Source organism: Protopterus annectens, chromosome 1.part2 (assembly GCF_019279795.1).
Source record: "Protopterus annectens isolate FY-2018-M chromosome 1.part2, PAN1.0, whole genome shotgun sequence".
Taxonomy (NCBI): domain Eukaryota; kingdom Metazoa; phylum Chordata; order Ceratodontiformes; family Protopteridae; genus Protopterus; species Protopterus annectens.
In genome coordinates this window covers 559500854-559522778 of record NC_056727.1, presented here as the reverse complement: position 1 = coordinate 559522778, position 21925 = coordinate 559500854, and the positions used below count along the sequence as shown (strand labels likewise).

Below are 21925 nucleotides of genomic sequence, written 5' to 3'. Positions count from 1 at the left end.
TGTCAGAACCACTTACACTAAATAAGCAGAATGCAACACTGCACTGAATAAGTGTCAAACAAACAAAAACAGCAACGGCAAATAAATGAAATATTTATCCTGGCAGTGAATAAATTACTTTACATCCTACAAAAACATTTACAAGATGCATCTGAGTAACTTAAAAAGATATAGCACTGACAGATAATTCCATCATGTGCCTTCCTATGTGGCAGACTTAAAAAGGTTTTATTGCTGTTCTTACATACTAATTCTCGTGTTGCCTTATCTTCATCTCTCTGCATCTTCTAGCTGTAATGGTGTACTACAGGTTCGAGTGTCTCCCAAAGTGAAAGGCTAACTGTTGTTAACAAAAAATGTAAACTTATTCCACAAGACATCTGAATGCTTGCTAATACATACCTTATGTGTCAAACCAGCATAGAGCAGGTATCCTGCCTGTGTGTGAACAATGCCTTTCGGTTTTCCTGTACTCCCAGACGTATACAGCATGAACAGCATGTCCTCGCTTTCCATGATCTCAGGTGGGCATACTGCCTCCTCCTTTGCCATTGCCTACAAACATAAACAAACAGTTTAAATTTACTTAAGATGCTTCATTTGACAACAAACTATGTTTTTAATGGGGGAACAAGTGCTATCAAAGTCTTTCTACCACAATATCTACAAATTCAAGTTATGATGCACTACCCAGTTGGTATCTTTTGCGAAAATCATAGTTTATTCAGCTTTTATAGGTTCACATGTAATTACTAAGCTAACTACCCTTGAGGGCCATTTTAAGTCTAGCCAGTTTCCCTTTTTGTGCTCGAATTAATCTATCCCATTTGGTTAAAGGCTGGCTTTACTTACCCCATGGTCAATAATTATATATTACCCCTAATGAGAATAATTGGGAACCATGCATGTGATAAAGCATTCAGGAGCTGCTTCTGTCCATTAAGAGTACAGGGGTAGTCCTGGGGTAAATTTTTGTCTCCCATCCATAGATCCAAATTCCACCTGAATATGAATAGGAATGAACTTTGTTTTATTTGGATGAGGAATCTCTGCAAGATGTAACTGTCTCTCTCCAAACCATTTTGCTGATGTTGCAGAAGACATTTAGATCCCTAGACAGAAGTATTTATGATGCCATTTGACTTGCTGATGTGCAGTAAATACATCAGTTGTATGGCAGAACAAGTTATCCAACCAGCTACCACTCACCCTTGGTGTCCCTCAGGGCTCTATACTGGGACCTCTACTTTTTTCTGTCTTCATCAATAACCTCCACACAGCTATTCCTAAGGCTACCTGCATCCAATATGCAGATGATTCCACTCTCATCTGCTCAGCCACCTCTCCAACAGACCTACAAAACGCAACCCAAAATACATTAAGCACTATTGAAAACTGGCTCACTAACCAATGTCTGTTACTGAACCCCAACAAAACCAAACTCCTACTCTTTACTCCCACTAATAGAACCACCCCTTTCTCATTCACTATCACTTCCAACAATGGTACCACCATCTCCCCAGATACCCACACTAAACTTCTAGGAGTCATTATAGATAATAAGCTCAAATTCGACCAACAGGTCAATAAGACCGTTCAGACCATCAATAAAAACTCGGTTCAATGTACAGAAACAAAGCATTCTTAACCCCACAGGCTAGAATAGCAATTGCCAGGTCACAACTACTCTCTACTCTTACTTATGCCTCCCCCATTCTCTCAAACCTAAATAAATCAGAACTGAATAAGCTCTCACACAGCTATAACCATATTGCCAGATTCGCAACTAACTCCACCTACAGAACACATCACTGCCAGAACCTGAAACAACTATGCTGGCTTGAACTCCCCAACTTAATTACACTAAATCAACTCTTAGTTGCCCACAAAGTTCTTTACCATCCTGAAAATACCCCCTCACTCTCTAATATAATAAAACCATACAACAACCTGGGATCACTAAGATCGGCCGACAAATTAATGGTCCATACTTACAAAGCCAACAATTCTGCAGGCGATTCTCTGTTTGCCAACTCTGTTGCCAAGACCTGGAAATCTCTACCAAATCATATCACCTTGCAATCCTCCTTAAACCTTTTCAAAAAGCATTACACAGTATCTTACAATCAACTGGCTTTGTCCATGCTCCTTCCCTGACTAAGCTGCATCATTATTCACTCTAATTAACCAACTTGTTTTCTAACACTTGCAGGCCGTTCTCTACAAGCATACTGTGCTGATTGTAACTGTTAATGTAACTGAGATTTTTGTAAACAAATGCAATGATACTATATATTTACTACTGTATAACTTTTTCAATATAAATAATCTGTGTGTTTATTCTTGTAAAAACTGAAGTTATCATGTTGGAGCTTTTCTCCCCGGGCCTCCACTGAAAATGGACATATATCCAGTTGGACTATCCCGGTAAACAAATGTAAAATAAATAAACAAATGTAAAATAAATAAAATAAATAAATAAGTATTGGGTGAGAAGATGCCTTGTATGGCAGACACAGATCACCTCTTAGCAATCTGTAGGATACCAAGTGAAAGGGCTTTGAAAGTCCAAGCAAAACTTACATACAGACTGATGTAGCCCAAGCATTAAACTTGTACTTCTAATCAGTATAGAAGGTACTATATACAGTATATAAAGTTTTACCCATCCAAACATAAGAATCCTTTAAAACATATCCCTGAATAGGGTAATTTATACCAGTCTTACAGCAGATTAATGTTTCAATTTAATTCATTACATCCAAGTGACGCCTCCAGGTGCATCTGCAGTTAACTCCTACAGATGTCTCTAGGCATCAAATATTGGTTGTTCATATTTGCATCAATAATTCCAGAACCATGCTATGTACATGGTTTTAAAGGATTTCATCGTAAAGCTTACAGAATGGCAAACTGCTTTAATATTTGACCTGTGTCTAGTGCAGGTAAGTAGCTATTAACTGTTATTTTTACAATATTAATTTATATAGATATCATTTTCATATTTTTTCTATCTCAACACCCAAGTAATACAGACAGAACTCCTTAGCCTCACATGAAAGCTCTCAGCTAGATGAATAAAATGCTGCTGACAGTATGTGTTTAACTTGAGCGGTTGCTGAGATATTTTAAGTTGTTTACAAAATATTACAAATGTAATAGTTACTGAATTTACTGTGACTTAAAAAATTCAGTTTAAGACCTCGAACCTAAAGAATACTACTACTATAGACGTAGTTTGTGCAGAAGGGTTTGCCATTTATACTTCTTTCATAACCCCTATGGTTCCAGAGATATGAACATTTGTTTGAAATATGAGGACATATTGGATTCTGTCCAAAGGCTTAGGCTCCGCCCCTTGGAAGTTACAGTGCAAACTCCCTGAGCTCCTTTCAAGTGAATGAGTTAAGGGCAGAAGCACATCTGTGAATTCTGTAGGAACTCTGTAAGTCAATCCCTAAGACTCTTCTAAGTCTGTCTCAGGTTCTGATGGCTTTATTGATGAAATTTTATTTCAGACATTCTGCAAATACTGAACTTCCAGCTATCTGCCAAAGATTGAATTGCTACAAAACATCAACATTTTTTTTTTTCATCAAGAGATCATTGTTAAACCAAGATAAAGCCGGTACCATGGACTGGTGTAGTAAACTATACTAATAACCAATAAAACGCCAAAGACTGATCCACAAAGTGAACAAAGAAAGAATTCTAACAGTTAAAAAAATTCTCAATTTTATTAAGCGCTTTTGTCTGATATCACTGCATGGACTGCATCAGAATAAAGGAAACAGTTATTCATCACTCTTTAAATAGATGCACTAGTCACATGATCAATAATTTGCTTTCTTAAACAGATATTTCACCATTTCATTCATCCTAAAATGAAATAACCATGAAGATGTATAAATAAATGGATTGAAAATACATAAATCAATATTGATAAGACAAAGCGATATGAGTCTACAATTTATCGAAAACCTACCTTTTCTAATTCCTATTTATGTTATAATAGTCATCACCCTTATAGACAGAAGTATAGCCTAGTTAAGGGCAGATGCTTAAGTTATCATGTGTCATTTCAAATTAAGACATGATTTTAAAATAACTAGATCTGCTTATTTATGAGGCAGGTCGTCCATTAAAGCTACGTAAAAACTTAGAAGATGAAATTTTGGTAAAAAAGGAAAAAAAAAAACAATATGGGCAAAGACCCCCCCCCCAATAATTTTGAAAGATTTATGGTGTTACCATTTAGTAACAGGAAAAACAGGTTTAAGGAAGTTATGACAAAAATTGGAATTTACAAGTGAATGCACACAAAACTTTAAGGTCAGGATTAGGTAAAGAGATACATTTTGTTTTTAAAAGGGGTAGAAACCTCAAAAATATTTTAGACGAAGGTGAGAAGGTCTATACTAATGGAAATGCCATACAGGGTTGCAATACTTGTTATGACTGTATTTATATAAATGTAAATAACAAAGTAAGGGTAGCTAATTATCCTAGAGATGTTTATTGCAGAGGTAATTTTAATTGCAACACCACTGGGGTGGCTTACCTAGCTTCTTGTCTGACTTGCCCTACTTTCTATGTCGGTAAGACAGAGAGAGACCCCTTAAATGTAGAATTTAAGACCACTTATATAGTGTGCGAAAAAGAGAGATACCAACAACGCTCTACATAAATACACATTAACATGTAACACATTTGAGAAATTTCATTTTTTTATATTGGAAAGAGTCCAACCAACTTTGAAAGGAGGGAACTGGGAGACCACCTTGGAATACAGGTAATCATGGTGGCAATTATTATTAGAATTATTATTATTATTATTATTAGAATTAGCAGGATGGTGCAGCCACTGGATATTATTTGAAGCACCCAACAGTCCGCAGTTATAGACTCACAAGCTGTTGGGTGCAATGATAATCTTCCCCCGCGACTGTCTCCAGAGTAGGACAGTTGGGCAACCCCTCTGAGCTGCTGCTTGGGCCTGTCCGAGAAGGTCTCCCTAGACTCAAAGTTCCTTGGCCCCCCTCTGCCTCTGGGGCGGCGTCTGTCTTGTCCCCCTCTGCCTCTAGGGGATGAGTTGTTCTGGGAGTCCCGGGAAAACTGTGATTTTCGGAACCACATCTTCATTTGCCCTCTCTAATTCCTAGAAAAGGATCTTTGAAGGCTAGAGAAGCGGACTCCAATGGCAGACAAAGTTTTCCTCTCCTTTTCGCTCTGGACCAGAGTGCCACAGACTGTCTTCCCAAAAAGGGAAGAACCATCGAAGGGAGCATTTGTGAAAGATGCCTTGAAGGGGTCCACGAATTGACACAGTCTGAGCCAAGCATGTCACCACATAGCTACGCCGGTCCCAGCCACCCTCACCGCTCCTTCAGTGGCATGGGATAGGAGATGCATGGACGTGTTCAATACTGATTTGAGAGTCGACATTTTCGTGGAGAACAGACGCTTGTCCTCCGGCGACAAAGACTCTGGGGGCGACTCAGCGAACACCGTGACCAGGTCTCGCTTCAGCAGTATGACGTGTGCCAAATAATTCAGCACTCGAATGGCAAACGTCGCTGAAGAAAACACTCGCTTCCCAAACCGATCCACCGCCCTGGACTCTTTGTCCAGAAGGTGGACTGAGGAACTCTCCTGTGCCAGTTCCCTCTTGGTGGCTGCTGCAACCACCATAGCATCCACCGGGGATCCTTTGTACCAGGCCTGTCTATCTGTGGGTGGAGAGAGAATCCTGTCCAGGCATTTTGGTATCGGCTCTATGGTGTCAGGCTCCTTCCATCCCCGTGTGGTGATTAGATCCACCAAGGAATCCGCAGGAGGGCACACCCAGGATGTAGATGGGCCCATGCCAAAGACCTCCAGGAACACTGACTCATCCGTAGAAGGTTGTGGGGCTGACCAACCTCCCCTCTGGTGGAGGATCTCCATGATGTCTCCAAAGGAGACTTCCTCGGGAGGTGACCTGGGGGAACCTTCTCCATCTAAATCAGTGTCCTCTGTCAAGGACTCAGGGGAGTCCAGGTGCCTCCTTTTACACGTGTGCTTATGGGGACCCTCTTCAGTGGGACTCTCTGAAGAGGGCTTGTGAGTCACGGGGGGTTCGTCCAGGACAGCCGCCTGGGGGTCCTCTAGCAAGGGCTGACCCAGGACAAGCTGAAGGGAGTCGTACCCGAATCCAAGGGAGCCTGGATGGAATCCAAGGAAATAGGCTGAGGTCTCGATCCTTGGGAGAGAACCCTCTCCACCATGTCGAACACCGATGGAGAGCATACCTCCTTAGCACCCAACAAGGAGGAATTTCTCCCCTGGTCCGCCATCAGGATCGGGGCCAAAGCAGGAGTAGCCGGGGTTCTGAAGGAATGGCTCGGATCCGACAAGGTCAGAGCCGAAGACACCTCCATCCCCTTGGATCCAACTCCCCGTCCTCGGCCCCGAGAGTTGCTCGGATCTGAACTGGTCTGATCCGAGGAACTCAAGATAATTGCCGGCATCAAGGTTGGGGGAACCGTCGGTGCCAAAACCCCAGCTCCGAGAATCCTCGGATCCATAAACCCCAAAACTGTGGGCCAAATCAGGGAAGGAGAAATTGGATGAAAGATGGGCATGGAGGTCCCCCCTCCAGAGGGGAGAGGGGCCTGGCAAGACTCCCATTTGGATTTGGGTCCGAATAAATCTCCTCCTCATCCTGTCCATATCCAACTCCGATAGACTCCGAGTCGAGCGCGAAGAGGCGACCGACTCAGATCTGGCTGGTCGTTGTGACGACCTTGATGAAGGCCTCAGATCCAAGGGCTCTGTCGGCTCCGGGGAGAACTTCGGGGAGTGGAGCCGAGGAGATGCAGGTCGAGACACTTTGGAAGACGGGCTAGGGGAGGGCTCCAGCTCTAGGGACAGCTTGCGGGGTCTATCCCCTCTCTTGTCTCTGTCTTTATTCCTCTTGTCCTATCCTTTAGCCTCCCCTTCAACAGGTCTAGTGGGAGGTTGAGTCAAAGTCTGGGGGGGAGGGGGTTGAGCAACTGCTGAAGGAGCCGAGGCTGATGCATCCAAAGAGGAAACAGGTAGAAGGCCCTTTGCAACCAGTTTGGCCTTCCGTTCTTTTAAGGCCCTGGGGTTAAACCCGGCGCACACACTACACTGAACTGAAAGATGTGGAACACCCAGGCAAATAACACATAGAGTGTGGCCATCGGCCGGTTAATGCTTATGGTCACACTCTGTGCATTTTTTAAAGGTAGGCTTTGGCTGATCAGCCATACTATTAACACACCCAGCCAACCTACTTAAAACCAACACTCTAACACACACACACCTAAGGGGTAGGGAAGGCCTTACTATCTACTTTACCACAAACTTTTTTTTTTTTTTTTGTATAAAACGAACAGTGAAAAGGGGGAGGTAAAGGTAACTAAACGAACACACGCACTCACTATAAAGAGCAAAAAAGTTTGACCAAAGTCATTTACTAATACCCAACACTTGGAGCTACAGAGATCATGATGCTGATGCATGAAGTGGCAAACGAGATCTGAGGGAAGGTAGGAGATGTGATGGGTTATGGGTAAGGGGGAGGTACTTGGAGCTCGGAGCAGATGCTTGAAAAGTTGCTGGCTCGGATCCAATATGGATCCGAATACCACAGGTTGCAGATAAAATGACGTTAACTACTTCAGATTCTAATTTGTTTCCATGTTCAAATGCGAGTGTTTCAATCATTAGTGTCTTAAACCTGTAAGCTTCCACACTGCGAACTGATGATATATTTGTTTAGTAATCATTTCTTAGTGTATTTTGATTGTATGGTTCATTGCATTTTTATAATTATATGTTCTATTTTTTACAATTATATGCATTATTGTTTCAGTATGCAATTTATGTTTTATGAATATTGAATTATGCATTTTCAATCTATGTATTTATATATCTTCGTGGTTATTTTATTTTAGGATAAATGGAATGGTGAAATATCTGTTTAAGAATGCTGATTATTGATCATGTGATTAATGCTAATTATTGATCGTGTGATTAATACATCTATATAAAGGATGATGAATAACTATTTCCTTTATTCTGATGAAGTCCATGTAGTGATATCAGACAAATGAGCTTAATAAAATTGAGAGTTTTTTTAACCATTAGTGTCCTTTCCTTGTTCACCTCATGTTTTAGCTGTTGGTGTTTTATTGGCTAAAAAAGAAGTTATGTACTTACCATAACATTCCATCTGAGTAGTTCTACTTCATTTGTCTTCAGCCTGTAGGATACTGGATCCGTATCGGATCGGCCGGCAATCTCACTAGCATCTGCTCCGAGCTCCAAGCTCCTCCCCTTACCCATAATACACCACCACTACCTTCCAACTCCCAAATCGAGTCTGCTGATCCTTATACTGATAAAACGACCTGAAAATTACTTATGACCTATAACTGTAGCCCGCAGGCTGTTCACATGCCAAGGTCCAGGGGAAGGAGGGAGGGACGGTTGAAGACAAATGAAGTAGAACTACTCACATGGAAAGTTATGGTGAGTACATAACTTCTTTATCTGAAGTAGTTTACTTCATTTGGTCTTCAACCTGTGGGACAGAGTCCCCAGCTACTAAACTCCTGGGTGGCCCTCATAGAAGGATATTCCAGAGCACCGCGGAACCAAAGGATGCTCTCCTTCTGGAAGTCAAATCAAATTTGTAATGAGAAATAAATGTATGAGATGAGGACCAAGTAGCTGCAGAACAAATATCATCCAAAGAGACTCTAGACCAAAAGGCTGCAGACGTAGCCATAGACCTAGTGGAATGAGCTTTCACCTGACCCAGAGGAGACATGCCTCTGTCTTTATAGAACTGAAGGATGCATGAAAAAATCCACCTAGCAATAGTGACCTTGGAGATAGGTTTTCCCAAAAAGGGTTTATAGAATGATACAAACAGTTGATCAGATTTACGGAAGTTTTTTTGTCCTATGTAAATAGAATCGTAACTGTCTATGAACATCCAGCAAATGGAGTTTGTATTCCATTTTGTTAGCAAAATTAGGAAAGAAAACTGGTAAACTGATGGTTTGACTGATATTAACTGGTGATGCCACCTTGGGAAGAAAGGATGGATTGGTCCGAAGAGAAACCCTATCTTTGTGGAAAATCATATAAAGAACTTTGACGGACAATGCCTGCAGTTCTGAAACCCTTTTAGCAGAGGTAATAGCCACCAGAAATGCTATTTTCCAAGATAAGAATTTTAGATCTGTGGTTGCAGCGGGTTCAAAAGGCGGAGCGACCAGAGCTTGAAGAACCATAGTAAGGTCCCATGGGGGAACAGGATCCTTGACAAGGGGGCATAACAGAAAAGTCCCTTTGATAAAGGCTTTACACAGTCTGGAGGAGGCTAGAGAGGCAGAATTCTCACCCAGATGAAAATGAGAAATGGCAGCCAATTGAACCTTGACAGTAGAAAAACTAGCTCCTTGTTAAAAATAGCAGCTAGAAACTCAAAAATGGCAGAAATAGAAGCCGTGAAGGGGTCTAAACTCCTTTGAGAGGCCCAAAAGGAAAAACATTTCCATTTACTGCATTAAACCTTCCTGGTTGAAGACTTATGAGCAGCCATCAAAATAGACATAACTGACGAGTATAATCCAGGAGTCCTAGCGATCATGGGAACTGGAGCAGCCAAGCTGTGAGCTTCAAACTGTCCAGGTTCGGATGAGGAACCCCCAATGGGTGTGAAATCAGATCCTGAATGGGATCCAAGATCCAGGGAGGAGCCAGAAGGTGAGACCAAAGGAAGGGAAACCATACCTGGCAAAGCCAAAACGGGGTAATGAGGATCACTTTGCTCCCCAGTCGACGAGCTTTCTGTAGAAACCTCGGAATAAGAGGTACTGGAGGGTAAGCATACAGAAGACCGGGAGGCCAAGCATGTATTAGAACATCTCTGGGGGACTCTCCCGGTAGGGGGCTCAGAGCGAAAAACTCACTGCACTTCGCATTGGAAGGTGATGCGAAGAGATCGTAGCAAGGCTCTCCACACTCCAGGAAGATCTGCTCCGCTACTGAAAGATTCAGAGACCACTCGTAAGGCATCAGAATTGTCTGACTTAACCTGTCTGCTAAAATGTTGGACCGTCCCAGAATGTGCGTTGCGATGAGAAAATGACTGGTGGAGATCGCCAATTCCCACACTCTAATGGCCTCGTGACAAAGGGGGTAAGACCTGGTCCCTCCCTGTTTGTTGATATACCAGACCACTGACATGTTGTCTGACTGAATTGCAATGGTTCCCAGAGGAAGAAAGGCATGAAGGGCCTACAACGCTAAAAGGACCGCCCTCATCTCTAGAATGTTTATGTGCAAGCTGGTCTCTACAGGGGACCACAGGCTGTGGACTGTCCTGCCCGAACAATCCCCCCCCCCACCTGAGTTGGGAGGCGTCTGTGGTCACTGTGGCTTGGGCAGGGGCTGGAACAAAGAGTCATTCCTCCAAAATGTCCAGAGAACACATCCACCATAGAAGGGACGACCAACAGACTCAACTGAGTTGTATTGGATGCGACAATAGAAGTTCCAACAGGGACCATTGTACAGCTAATGTCCACTGTACAATTCTCATATGTAATCGGGCACACGGGTGAAGCGTTATGGTCGCCGCCATTAAACCTAAGGCCCTCAACACTGATTCCACTGATGGAAGATGAGAATGGTAGATTAGAGAGACATGCATCCTCAGGTTTTGTACTCTCTCCGAGGTCAGGAAGATTTTGCACTGTAATGTATCTATCCTTGCCCCAATGTAGTCTATCACCTGGACAGGATTTAGAAGTGATTTGGATGAATTGACTGTGATCCCCAAAAGCAGGGCAAGGTTTAAGAATTAATCCCTGGTTTGAGAGTAGACGCCTGATGGGAGCAGTGAAGAGCCAATCGTCCAGGTAAGGATAGACCTGAATCCCCTGAAGCCTCAGGTGAGCCGCTACCACCACCATCACTTTGGTGAACATCCTGGGGGATTGTGGTGAGACCAAAGGGTAGGGGTCAAAATTGGTAATGATTGACTCCTAGCTGGAAGCGGAGGAACCTCCTGGAGTTTCTGTGCATCTTTATGTGATAGTAAGCATCCTGGAGGTCTAACGAGCACATCCAGTCTGTCTTGCAGGTATGGCATGATGGACTGTAGTGTGACCATCCGGAATTTTTCTTTGGCAACTGACAGGTTCAGGGTAGATAGGTCCAGAATGGGCCTTAAGTCCCCCGTTTTCTTTGGCACCAAAAAGAACCTGGAGTAGAAGCCCGATCCGGACTGATCTGGGGGGACAGTTTTGATGGCTCGTTTTCCTAGCAGCTTGGAAATTTCCTGTGTTGCTGCCTCCCTTTGTGTGGGTGGTACGTCCAGGAGGTGTTTGGAAGATTTGGGAGGACCCACAAAGGGGATAGAGTATCCTCTGGATATGATCTGAAGCACCCAGGAGTCTGATGTTATGGACTCCCATGCCGTCAGGTGCAAGGACAATCATCCCTCGACTGCCTCCAGAGTAGAGAAGTCAGGCTACCCCTCAGGGTTGCTGTCCGGGCCTGTCCGAGAAAGGTTCTCAAGACCCAAAATTCCTCAGAACCTCTCTGCCTCTGGGGGAAGAAGAAGAGCCCTGAGTGTCCTGGGAATACTGTGACTTCCGGAACCACATCTTCTTTTGCCCTCTCTGATTCTGGGAAAAGGACCTTTGAGGGTGCGAGAAGTGGATTCCGATGGCAGACTGTGTCTTCCCGTCCTTCTCACTCTGGAATAAAGTCTCTTTGACGGTCTTACCAAAAAGAGTAGAGCCGTCATAAGGGGCATTGGCAAAGGAGTCTGAGCAAGGTATTACGCCTCATGGACACTCCAGACCCAGCTGCCCTAGCCGCTCCTTCAGTAACATGTGAAAGGAGTTGCATGGATGTGTTGGAGACTGCTTTCAAAGTGGCCATCCTTGCGGAGAACGAGTCCCTGTCCTCCTGTGACATAGACTTAGGGGGAGACTCCACCAGCTCCTTGATCAGGTCGCGTTGGAGTCTCGTGACGTGGGCCAGATAGTTCAGCGCCCTAATAGAAAAGGTAGCTAAAGCGTAAACCCGCTTCCCTAAGCGGTCCATCATCCGCAACTCTCGGTCAGGAGGATGAACCAAGGAACTCTCCTGGGCTAGTTCCTTCTTTGTGGCTGCTGCTACCACCATAGCGTCTATAGGGGAGCCCTTGTTCCATGCTGGCCTATCCGAAGGTGGACTCAAGATCTTGTCAGGCCTTTTGGGAATTGGTTCCACGGTGTCTGGTTCCTTCCAGGCCCACGAGGTGACCAGGTCCACCAAGGGATCTGTGGGAGGGGACACCCAGGAAGTACACCGGCCCGTGCTGAAAGCCTCCAGGAACACGGACTCATCAGAGGAAGGTTTGGGGGCAGACCAACCTCCCTGTTGGCAAAGGATTTCCATGATGTCTCCAAAGGAGACATCCTCGGGAGGTGACATGGGGAAACCTTCCACATCATCCAAATCCGTATCCTCGGTGAGGGACTCGGTGGAGTCCAAGTGCCTCCTCTTACACGTATGCTTGCGAGGCACATCTTCAGTTGGGCTTTCTGGGGGGAACTCACAAGCCACTTGTTCCTCAGGAGAACCGTCTGGGGCTCCTCGAGCATGGGCTGTCCCTCTGGTAAAATGATGGGATTCATAGAAAGAGCAGAGGGGGTTGGGGCAGAGTCTGAGGGGATAGTCAGGGGTCTCGATCCAGTGGAGAGAACCCTTTATACCACGTCGAATGCCGAGGGAGAACGAACCTCCTGTGGAACCAATAAGGAAGTCGGTCTCCCCGGGTCCGATGAGAGAATTGGAGCTGGGCCCGAAGTGGATGGAGCTCCGAGGGAGGGAACTTGGCCTGACAAATGCAGAGCCAATGAAAAAAGTTCCACTCCCTTGGATCCGACACCCAAGCTCCGGCTCCGAGAGTGGCTCAGATCTGAGCTGGTCGGATGTGACATGCTCCATGCAGCTGTCGGTGTCAAGGAAGCAGGTACCGTCGGCACCGACCCCCTGACTAAAGCCATCCTCGGATCCGAGTACTCTGAACCCAGTGGATGGATCAGAAAGGGAGAAATTGGTGTAAAAAAGGGAAGAGAGCGCCCCCCTCCTGAGGGAGAGGGGGCTGGCAAGACCTCCACCTGGATCTGAGTATGAATGAACCTCCTCATCATTTTATCCATGTCGACTTCCAATAAAGACCGTGTGGACCTTGACGAGGCCACGGACGCCGGCCTTGCGGGTCGGGGCACCGAGGCCCTAGATGTACAGTGTGTCTCCTGTGGCTCTGGGGAAAACCTCGGAGATTGGAACTGAGGGGAGTCACGGATCCGATGACTCTTAGTAGGTGAAGGGAGGTCCGGGGACCTCTTACGTTTCTCTGTCCTGGATTTTATTTCTCTCTCTCCTTTTCTCTGCCCCTTTTCCGCTCCGCTTCCACAGGCTTTGAAATGGGAGGTTGAGTCCCAGCCTGGGAGGGAGGAGAAGCAAGGGCAAGAGAAGGAGAGGCAGCTACAGCAGCCGCTGTGACCGAAGCCAAGGATGAGGCAACCGCCTCAGAAGTGGGAAGAAGGCCTTTCAGGGCCAACCTAGCCTTCCTGTCCTTGATTGCGTGTGGGTTAAAACCCCCGCATATAGAGCAGTCTGTACTGAGATGGGCCACACCCAAGCACATTACACAAAGAGTGTGACCATCTGCTGGGGACAACTTATGGCCACACTCAGTGCACCTTTTAAACACTGGCTTATCAGCCATTTAAACAAGAGGGAAAACAGGTAGGTAGAAAAAAATATTATTTTCCCACTGAAAACCACTCACCATACTCACACACAGAACACACTGAGGGGGGAGGGGAAGCAAGTACACTACCAACTACGCTATACTGAGCTAAACAACTCTAAAGTTCAAACACACGATGCACCAAGCGAGTGGAAGAAAAGGGGGCCTAAACTAACCACTATCCTGAAAGTTATAGAGAAAAAAAGGCTTCTAAAAGCTTTGATACCCACTTACTACTTGGAGCTTTGGAGATCACGATGCTTCAGCTAGCCGGGGCAAATGAGATCTGGGGGTTGGAAGGTAGTGGAGGTGTATTATGGGTAAGGGGAGGAGTTTGGAGCTCTGAGCAGATGCTAGTGAGATTGCCGGCTCGGATCCGATATGGATCCGGTATCCCACAGGTTGAAGACCAAATGAAGTAAACTACTTCAGATGATCATTTTTCATACTAGTCTGACATTTCTAATTCATTTTTTTATCATCCCTTTCAAAGTTGCTTGAAGAACTGCAGTTTTCATTATTAAGAATAGAGAAAGATATAAAATGAAAAAAAATGTTTCCTCTGAAAACTGTGGAAACAAACTGCAACTAAGTAAAAATTTGCCACCGTAAGAAAATGAGAAGCATTTTTATAGCACTTTTATATCTGTGACAGTAAATTCACAGAAAAGTGATGCAATGGATGTGCCTAGATTCTGTTCACTGAAGGAATTCATATCTTGCCGGTTCTGTCAGAGAAGCATATGATTTTTTTTACCTTTTTATTTTCATTTTAAATAAATATGTTTACGTATGTTTTTTTCACATACTTTTGTGCATTCCAGAAATAGAACAGATAATGTACTCTGGTGGAATCCCAGGCACATTTTGACAGAATCCTAGGGTTCTGCCGATTCAGTAGGAAGTCATTGTTTTACATACGTACTTTTGAGTTATAAGATAAAATGTTTTATCATAAAAAAACACTCCTTTATGTTATTAGGTCTGGTACAAAGAAAACAGGACAAAAAGTTTAATCTAAAACTTAGACTGAATAGGTTAATTCAAGCACTAAAAGGGAAGTTGGCTAGACCTTAAATGGCCCCCTAGGGCAGCTAGCCTAGTATTTACCTATAAACCTATATCTATCCTAGCCAATAACAAAGACTAATCTTCCACAAACCTTTGACTGTTTAACACTCTTCCTTCTAGCCTTTTTTTTTGAAACAGTCTTTACAATATATATATTTTGAGGACTGCCTTACTTAATCCCAAGTTGTAAAAATAGTTTGAAGTTTATATAACAGATTCACTATGAAGAATTGAAATTTCAATACACTGAACCTCTTATCAGCGAAGACCAGAGGAGCAAAGTAGCAAAGTACTGAAATATCAAATCCCCCCTGTACCCCCCCACCCCCTGCTACTTAAATATACAAATTCCGAGATCTCACTAAAGTGAACAGTATGGTAAAGTTCTCGTTCCACACTGCATGGCGATACATTCACAAGGTTCGTTATTTCAGCACTTCAATCCTCTGGTCTTCACCGATCAGAGGTTCGATGTTATTGAAATTTTGATCCTTCATAGTCAATCCTATTTAGGATTTATAACATACCATTTAGTCAATGGCCTTTCTTGGACTATGGTAATAATCTACTGCATTAAAACACCAAGGAAATGAGTACAAATTAGAAACTAACTAGATTTGGTGCAAGCAAAAAGCTGGTAGCTATGGTACCCCCTCACACTGCTCCAGCAAGAAACCTGGCAATTGCAGTATGCCTTTATACAGCTCCGATCAGGCCTCTGTTGGAGTGCTGAAATACTCAAGGAATGGAGCAACAAACTGGAAAGAGTTTTACTAGAAGACCTGTGGTCCCTAACAGGACTGCCTTACACTGTAAGAAAAAGAAAATTAGGGCTATTCTTCTCCTGTTCATAGGTTCATAGGTGTGTACTAGGCGAATGGCCCTGGAGCCTTTACGAGCCTAGTCCATAGGATTACCCTGGCATCGTGCCACCCGACCTTAGTTCCCAGTGCCTCTGTTGAGTAGAGCCACTGGAGTGATCCCCGGGGTGAATTTTCTATTTCCCATCCACTCATCAAGATTTATCTTGAAGAGGGCCAGTGAGGTGCTCTGCTTGACTTGTATGGGAAGTCTATTTACAGGCAACTAACAGGTGATCCCATTCTGACATGCACAGCATTGAAGGATGAATTTCTGTTAGACTGTGTAGGTCTCTAAAAGTTACATCACAGAAAGAATGCTAAGGAAAGAGACAGTAAACTAAATGTGTGCAGCTACTGCATTATATCATGTGCATTAACTAATTACATGTCTGTTAGAGTTATATACTGTTTTCCAAAACCACTCTAGCAACCTTACCGCTCCTTTTAATCACAGTGCAGCAACTGGTAAAGACATGTTACCCAGGGATGTTGAGGGCAGGGTTAGACTTTAAGGGCAGTTTCTAAATTCTAATAACAATCTGGACTTTCATTAAAATGTATGTTATATAAACATGCAGACTTATGAGCTGAACTCTCTGGGTCTGAGTGTAAACTTTTAACTGTTAACAAATTGTGAACAGCAGCTGAATATGTGGAATCCTGCCCCAAACTCTAGTACTTTGAGCACCTCGAGAGAAATGTCTTTTTATTTTATTTTATTTATTTATTTTGAAGAAGCTAGGCATTAGGCTCATAAAACATCTTCCTTTATTATTAACAATGTGGCTTAAAATGATATCCTCGGTGAAGAACCAGATGACTGATATTAATTATCTTCAAGGTCCAGTGACACAGACTGGCAGAAATACAAGTGTGTTGTCTAAATATTTACTATCCTCAGAACATAAAAAGATGGGCTCATCTTTCTTTTTCTCTTTATTATTTGCACATTTGAAGCCACCGCTTAAAGTTCACATTCAACAAGCATAAGCCTGGATGTGCTTTGGACTTCAAAGGTGACCAATACAGATCTTTCATGCAGCTGAAGCTGCCAACAGAACCTCTTTCAGAAGTACATTGCATTCAAATGAAAGGGCAGAAATGTGAAGCAGTGCTAGGAAGCTGCTGAGGTCTGCTGTTAATCCTTCACTGCTGAAGTGCCTTTAGGCCTCTTCAAGTAGAATCAACAAGATCCGCTATCCCAGTCTCCTGTAGTATTATTGGTAAATCTGTGGTACTGATGTCAGTGGAGGCTCCTTTGGTACTGTTGTGGCAGGCTTCAATTGTTAACTAGCTATTTCCCTTACTAAGGCTTGTAGATGACTGTTGTTGAACAATGTCTAAATATGTGGATTTCTCCCTTCTGCAACAGCTCTCTTTAAATAATTTACTTAATTTTCTCCACCCTACTTCTTGTACAGTTTTGTAAAACTATTTTTTCTTGGGTTCATTCTTCCCTGCTTTAGTCATATTTTGGCTAAGTATGATCTTAGTGCTCTTTGCTGTCCTAACTTAAATAGCCTATTTAAAACTAGTACAAATTTTACAATTATCGATACTGCCGTCTGTTGCACAAACAAAACAATCAGAGCATGTGCTAGTATTTTGGTGCTATTCACCCAGCTCAACTCCCTTGTTTACTGAAGCTGACGTCCCATCACAGTCTTTCAAAGAATGCCTGGCGATCTTTTTAGATGTAGTGAAGAAATGACAGAACTATAATATTTTCTTTAAAATAAGTATAATATGAGCCACTAGAAATGGCAAGAAGCACGGAAGAAAGCAAATGACACAACAGGATATCTAAGACAGTCTTGCAGTACCAATGTCAATATAAGATCTGCAATGGTTCCTCAGACAGAAAACAGCCCCTACAAGGAAAAATTAGGCTTAGAAATGAAATGCAGAAGGTGCAGAAGGTGGGTTAATGCAAATGCTATGAATTACTGTTACAGGGAACCCTGCAAACAAGATCTACTTCATCCATGCATGATGACCTTAGCACATATAAAACATCTTCTTGCATGTCATTCATGTATTTATCTATTATTTCTATTAGTCATTTAACAGCTAATACAGGTAATACGGGTGCGAAGAATCTCAGTGATGACATAATACATTTTGACAGGAATACAGCACAGCATGACAATGCTCTAAAACGGGTACTTGAAAGACTAAAAGAATGTGGTCCAAGAATGGACAGAGACAAGTGAGAACTTGGCAAGGGTAAACCTGTGTTTTGTGGTTTCAGCTTCCATCAAAATTGTACGTGCCCAGACTCCAACAAGGTCACAGAGCTATTTAACAGCTCTTCCAAACAATATGAAACACTGCAGCAATTTACTTATAATGGCAAATTATAATGCACATTTGATAAAAGACTTATGCAGATTAACTGCTCCACTGATGTATTTAGTAAAGAAAAAGTGTTTTGACTGAACAGAAAGATGCCAAAATGTCTAGATGAACTGATACAGTCTGAATACAGATATCATGGTTGTATACTCTGGTCCTTATTTTCAGACATTATTAGAGGCAGATGCAACTGCGGTGGTGATGCTGCGGTAGCTTTGTCGCCTCACAACAAGACGTTGTCCCATTCGATTCTCAGCTAGAGCGTCTTCTGTGTGGAGACATGCGTGAAGGGAAGTACCTTCATTGAAGGTTGTGCGTCAGGGCTGGCAACTCGGCACGTAAAAATCTACTGCCAATCATTAGTGGACCGGAGTTCCGCTGTGCCGACCCCTAACCGGGAAAAGCAGAAAGACACAACACAACATTAGAGGCAGATGCAAATGCTGTGATACTGGGTGTAGTTCTGAATCAAAGAAAGAATGTGCAGGCAAGGGTAACTGAATATGTCAGATGCCAGACTATATTACATGAAGATGAGAGGATATATTCTCAAACATACTAAAAGAACACTTAGCAATAGTGTGGTTATGTGTGCACTTTTAAATTTATCTTTTTGATTAAGACTTTGTTTCACCAATCAACCACACCCCCCTAATGACTGTTATCAGCATTCCAAGATCCAGTCTTCCTTTCTATCGACACAACTGCTCTCTGGGGTTAATGGTCTACAAGCTCAAGGTATTTTATAAGAATGGAAAGGACAACACTGTAGACTACAATTGCAGTACCCACTAAACTCAGCAAGTGAGGGGAAAGAACTGCTAGTCAGAGAAGAAATGTGTCAGCATCACATACGATTATTCTGTCCCCAGAGTATTACATCTAACTGAAAGACAACGAGAAAGAGAAAAACACATGGTTCTATGATTATTCTGTCTCCAGAGCATTACATCTAACTGAAAGACAACGAGAAAGAGAAAAACGCATGGTTTTATGATTATTTTGTCTCCAGAGCATTACATCTAACTGAAAGACAATGAGAAAGAGAAAAACCCATGGTTCTATGATTATTCTGTCTCCAGAGCATTGCATCTAACTGAAAAACGAGAAAGAGAAAAACACGTTTCTACAGACAGTGAAAAAAATGTGCTATGAAGGTGGATGGTACAAAACACCAAAGCTGATCCACAGGCTGATATGTTAGAGAAGGCTGATACTTACTGAAAGGCACCAGAGTGATTTTTAAGGTCATTGTAAAGCAAAGCAGTTAATAAATCTCACAAAGAACATCCGGGTTCATTAAAACAAAAGCTGTTCTAAGGGAAAAGTTGGTTCTCTCAGATGATCATAGAGACTTTTCAGAAAATTGCATGTCATGTCAGTCCCAGACTAACAAGGCTGACAGTGCAACATGGAAAATGTGAAAATTAACAACAGGCCTATAGAGAGAGGCCTGCACTGGCTTCTGTGGTCCCGTAAACAGCTATGAGTATGTCTCGGTCAATACAGATGAATATTCTAAGTTCTTTACAGTAAATGATATGCATGTCAGTAAATATTTATTCCTGCATGGGATACAATTTTCTATACGTTAAGAACACCAGATATTGTAAAATCAGACAATGACCAACATTCAGAAATTTTGTTTTTTGAGTATTTCGGACAAAATCTAAGGATATAACATCAAGCTGCTTACAAGGAAATTAAATTTCCAGTTAAATACACATGATATAGCAAAAACAGAATCAAATACTATGGTGACTTATGGTAATTTTAAGAAAAAAGTATATACACTCCCCCCAACCTGTTGCTTGCTACTTTTGAAAAAGATTGTGAGAGGAATCCGTACACCATTCAACATAAGCATTTACACATACATTACAACCTCACCAAAGAGGAATGGGTGTTGCTTAACTAACGTAGAAATGATACATCCATTAGGGTTATGAAACCCGACAAGGATGGAGGATTGTTAGTGTTAACAAAACTGACTACACTAACCAGATTTCAAATTTACTTTATGACACCAACAATTATGAGACTATTTCCATAAATGAGATTAATGTGGCTTATAAGAAAATAGACTTATTTTTGGAAGACTCAGTATCTCAAGGGTTAATTTCTTTTGACACTTTTCATTTTTTAATGAACGGCAAACCACTTATTCCTACTTTATCTGGCATCCCCAAGGTCCACAAATATATCATGTCATCAACTTATTGGTTAATATTAGCTGCACAGAATTCTAAAACCTACCCTCTGGCAGTTTTTGTGGACTGTATCCTTAAGGGAGCTATTTTCTCTCCAGAACACATTTTGAAAGATTCATGGGAATTTTTAACTAAAAATTAAGCGACAATATTTAGTGACGTATGGTTTTTCAACAATCGATGTAGTGGACCTGTTTATATGTTTTCCTCATCAGAGAGGTTTGGAATTATTCCATTCAGCAATAGTTGATCTTACCAGATTTAATGACCATTTGATCAACTTCATTGTTGATGTTATGGATTGGATTTTGACTCATAATTTTATTTATTTTGAAGGTGAATACTTTCACCAGGTGAAAAGAGTAGCAATGGGAGCAAGTTGTGCCCCCACCTACACTAATCTGGTTATGGAGAGTTGGGAAAGAGAACACATTTTCAGATCTGATTACCACCATCACTGGCATTTGTTTTTACATTTCTTGGATGACATTTCTATTCTTTGGAAGGATTTTGACCTAATTTGTGCTAAATTTGTGTCATAGAAAACTGGCTCATTTTTAACTTTTACTCGTAAACATTCTAAACAGAGCGTGGGTTATTTAGACATGACTATTTACAAATACGTTAAGAAAAATGAGTTTGTTTCCAAGATAGACAGGAAACCCATATTTTCAAACAGTTACCTTGATTTTTCTGGTTATCGCCGAATATTTCTAAGAAAAATATTTTCAAGGGACAACTGGTTAGAATTGCGAGAATGTGTTGTGATTACAATGTTTTTTACAAGAGGTGGAGATAGTTTTCAAGATGTTTTTATACAGAAACTAATCCCAAGATTTTTTAACAAAAATTTGGGATGAAATGATTAATAATTGCGGTAAGAAATATACACCATTGCTTGGTGTGGACAATGTGGTCACAAACTAAGAGCTATTAACTGAACAAGGGGACAACAGTTTGTTCTCTAATGAAAGGGTGGTCACATAAAATTCTTCCTCAAAAATAGTGAAAGATATTGTTAGGAATAACTGGAATATTCTGAAAGCGATGAAGAAAAGTTTTAACATTTTAGGAGATACACCTAGATTTGTTTTTACTGCGGTGGTGGTGCTGCTGTAGCGTTGTTGCCTCACAGTAAGACGTTGTCCCGTTCGATTCTCAGTTAGAGCGTCTTCTGTGTGGCGACATGCCTGAATGGGCGTCCCTTCATTGAAGGTTGTGCATCAGGCCCGGCAAGTCGGCACGTAAAAATTTACTGCCAATCATTAGCTGACTGGAGTTCCGCTGTGGCGACCCCTAACCAGGAAAAGCCGAAAGACACAACAACAACAACACCTAGATTTGTTTTTAAGACAGGTAGGAATTTTACACATTTATTAGAACACCCCAAAATCCATCCCACAGGTACCTGTATTAAAGGCACTAAAAATGTGGTAGCTGTGAACAATGTTCATACATTCTAGATAAAGAATGTATACACTTAAATGTGTTCCTTACAACACTCCCTTAGCACAAGGCAATTGTGCTTCCAAAGGAGTGGTTTATATACTACTGTGTGAAGGATGATCCAATTATTATACTGGTAAAACTTA

The 21925-nt window shown here is 42.3% G+C and overlaps 1 protein-coding gene across 1 annotated transcript in view; it reads right to left on the bottom strand.

Moving 5' to 3' along the window:
* The window catches only part of ACSS1 (acyl-CoA synthetase short chain family member 1), a 1456620-nt gene that overhangs the window by 657673 nt on the left and 777022 nt on the right, over positions 1-21925 (bottom strand). Inside the window, exon 5 of the mRNA XM_044057731.1 lies at positions 403-555. Within this exon, the coding sequence (XP_043913666.1) occupies positions 403-555 (153 nt within the window). The remainder of the gene's footprint in view (positions 1-402; positions 556-21925) is intronic.